General features: G+C 36.6%; 1 protein-coding gene across 1 annotated transcript; it reads left to right on the plus strand.

Moving 5' to 3' along the window:
- The first annotated feature begins 1,160 nt into the window (after window positions 1–1,160).
- On the plus strand, window positions 1,161–2,099 carry LOC131837878 (olfactory receptor 6C1-like). Its single transcript, XM_059183538.1, has one exon. The coding sequence runs from the start codon at window positions 1,161–1,163 to the stop codon at window positions 2,097–2,099; it is 939 nt and encodes a 312-aa protein (XP_059039521.1).
- Window positions 2,100–3,555: the final 1,456 nt, after the last annotated feature.

Below are 3,555 nucleotides of genomic sequence, written 5' to 3' on the forward strand. Positions count from 1 at the left end.
TGTGGATCTATTCTTATTGATTTTGAGGGGTGTTCTCCGCACCTCCTGAATTTTGATGCTTGTTACCTTTGCCATATTGGGGAAATTCTCTCTAATAATTCTCTCCAGTGTACTTTCTGCTCCCCTCTCTCTCTCTTCTTCTTCTGGAATCCCAATTATTCTAATGTTGTGTCATCTTATGGTGTCACTTATCTCTCTAATTCTCCACTCATGGTCCAGTAGCTGTTTGTCCCTCTTTTGCTCAGCTTCTTTATTCTCTGTCATTTGGTCTTCTATATCGCTAATTCTTTCTTCTGCCTCATTTATCCTAGCAGTGAGAGCCTCTATTTTTTATTTCACCTCATTAGTAGCTTTTTTTATTTCAACTTGGTTAGATTTTAATTCTTTTATTTCTCCAGAAAGGGCTTTTATATCTCCTGAGAGGGTTTCTCTATTATCTTCCATGCCTTTTTTGAGCCCAGCTAGAAACTTGAGAATTGTCATTCTAAACTCTAGATCTGACATATTACCCATGTCTGTATTCATTTGGTCCTTAGCCTTTGGTACTGCCTCTTGTGCTTTTTTATTTTGTGGTGAATTTTTCAGCCTTGTCATTTTGTCCAGATAAGAGTATATGAAGGAGCAAGTGAAATACCAAAAGGGTGGCAACAACCCCATGAAAATATCCTTTCAAAAAGTGGTTGATTTTCTGTTTGTAGAATTGCTGTTCTTCTTCTCTTCGATCTGCCATTGTATTTGTAGGCGTTTGCAATCTTTAGATAAGCTATCTAGCTGATCACCTGCTAGGCGAAGTAGTCTCAGCCTTCTACTTCTCCACCATCTTGACTCCCAGCCTCCCTTGTGATTATCTTTGAAAGCTACCACGTGCTATTTGGAGTCAGAAAAGCTTGAGGAAACTCCTTGTTCTAGCCCTTTTAGCTCTGTGATATTGAATATTTTCAAACTTGCCTTAACTGGAGATTTCACTGGTAAAATAGAGGAAATTAATAGATCCTTGTGGTTATCAGTTCAAGTACATTCTCATCTGTAGATGGAAACATGTAGTATTTCAGCCAAATTCTGGCTCCACACTTAGACCTTTGTTAATCCTCTCTTCAAATTTGTTTCTTGTGTTTTCTCCTAGAGGTCTGGCAGGAGAACAACAAATAAGCAACTGGAGAATGAGAAACCACACAGAACTAGCAGAGTTCATCCTCCTGGGATTGTCAGATGACCCGCAGCTTCAGGGAGTGATCTTCATCTTTTTGTTCATCACCTACATGCTCAGCATCACTGGGAACCTGACCATTATCATCCTTACCCTGCTGGATGCTCACCTCCAGACACCCATGTATTTCTTCCTCAGAAACTTCTCCTTATTGGAGGTTTCATTCACCACTGTCAGCATACCTAAGTTCCTGGGCACCCTGATTACAGGAGATAAAACCATTTCCTTTAATGATTGCATTGCTCAGTTATTTTTTTTCATTCTTTTGGGTGTCACTGAATTTTATCTCCTGGCTGCCATGTCCTATGACCGTTATATTGCCATCTGCAAACCTCTGCATTACATGACCATCATGAATCCCAGGGTCTGCATACTCCTTGTCTTCTCTTCATGGCTGATTTCATTCTTAATCATATTTCCTGCACTCATGTTGCTCTTAAACCTTAATTACTGTAGATCTAATATTATTGACCATTTTACTTGTGATTATTTTCCCCTGCTGCAACTTTCATGTTCAGACACAAAATTCCTAGAGCTAATGGGATTTTCCTGTGCTGTGTTTACTTTAATGTTCACTTTGGCATTAATATTTCTATCTTACATATATATCATCAGAACAATTTTGAGAATTCCTTCTAATAGTCAGAGGACAAAGGCCTTTTCCACCTGCTCATCCCACATAATTGTTATCTCCATCTCCTATGGTAGCTGCATTTTTATGTATATTAAACCCTCAGCAAAAGACAGAGTGTCTCTGAGCAAGGGTGTTGCTGTGCTAAACACCTCAGTAGCCCCCATGTTAAACCCTTTTATTTACAGTCTAAGGAATGAGCAAGTCAAGCGAGCCTTCATGGACAGGGCAAGGAAGATTGTATTTTTCTCAAGCAAATGAAATACTATGGTACATGAATTAGACACACCCATTGCAGGCAGTTTAAAATACACAAAAATGATGTGCTCGTTGTGGCAGCACATATACTAAAATATGCAAAAATGAAGTCTGAGCAACGTCTCCAATTTAAAAGGCCTTCCTGTCATCCTATTCATTACTTCTTTCTAACAGTTCAAAGCACATTTAATATATTTCCCATTCAATTGATATAACTTCAGATGTCTGTCTGGTTCTCATTCTTCTGAACCCATTGTTAGCTGAAACTTCTTGAACAATAATTATTTTAATTTGGAGAGGTGTACTTTGAGATTTATTTGGGAAAACAACTATCACCCAGAATGGAAGGGATGTTGTATAATTATTGATATGATATTTTCTTTATTGTATACAGACAATATAATCTTTCATTTTCATTGATCTTTGTCAAAAATCCCTTCACCGTCTTGCAGTTCCTCTAGGAAAAGTTTTTCAAATGCCATATGATTTTTTTTGAAAATTGTGAATATTTTTATTTAAAAACCAAAAAATGTTGCTTACCTAATAGAGTATATCCACATAATTTACCTATTGCAAAAATTAAAAAAAAATAGATCTTTAAGAACAAAAATAGACCTCCATATTTCCAAATATCGTAATGACTCAGTAGATATAGACAGTTATACAGGGTAGATACATGCATATATATATCCACAGATATACAAATATTGTAGAAATTAGCTGTTTTAGATGTGTAGGATAAGTTCATTTTCTCTATTTCCATGGAATGTAAGCTCTGCTCTCTGACTACAATGGAATATATATGTATAGCTTCTTTCTTAGTTTTGGACTAGTTTGAAACTGGGCATGTATCTAAATTTTTAATGCCAAAACATTAAAATCATTTTGGTTTTGTAGAAAATAAAAACTTCATAACAGAGCAAAATTTAGAAATTCAGCAGTTAAAATACTAGTCCACTCATTCAGCTTAAAGTATTAGGTGTATTTTGATTGATGTGTGTGTATGCACGTGTGTGTGGGTGTGTGTGTGAGAGAAAGTAAAAGAAGATTATGGATAGAATAAAGTATTCCAAATAATATAAACGATTATTTATACTATAATCCTAATTAGTGCTGCAAAATTCCTAATTATCTCTCTGCAATATATTCAACTGAGAAATACAGCACAGTACTTGCTGAGCCCGGCTCTTTCTGTAGTTTCACTATTGTGGTCATTGGGGTCTAAGTGCCCCTTTGGATCACTACCCTTGTATCTATGGCTAAGTGCCTAATAGTGCAATTGCTGGGTCATAACGTAGGTCTATTTTTAACTTTTTGAGAAACCTGCATACTGTTTTTCAGGGTGACTACACTACCTTGCATTCCCACTATGAGGGTGAGAGGGTTCCCCTTTCTCTGCCACTTTGCCAACAATTGTTATTTCCTGAGTGGTTAATTTTAGCTGTTCGGACCAGTGTAA

Source organism: Mustela lutreola, chromosome 8 (assembly GCF_030435805.1).
Source record: "Mustela lutreola isolate mMusLut2 chromosome 8, mMusLut2.pri, whole genome shotgun sequence".
Classification (NCBI taxonomy): Eukaryota; Metazoa; Chordata; class Mammalia; order Carnivora; family Mustelidae; genus Mustela; species Mustela lutreola.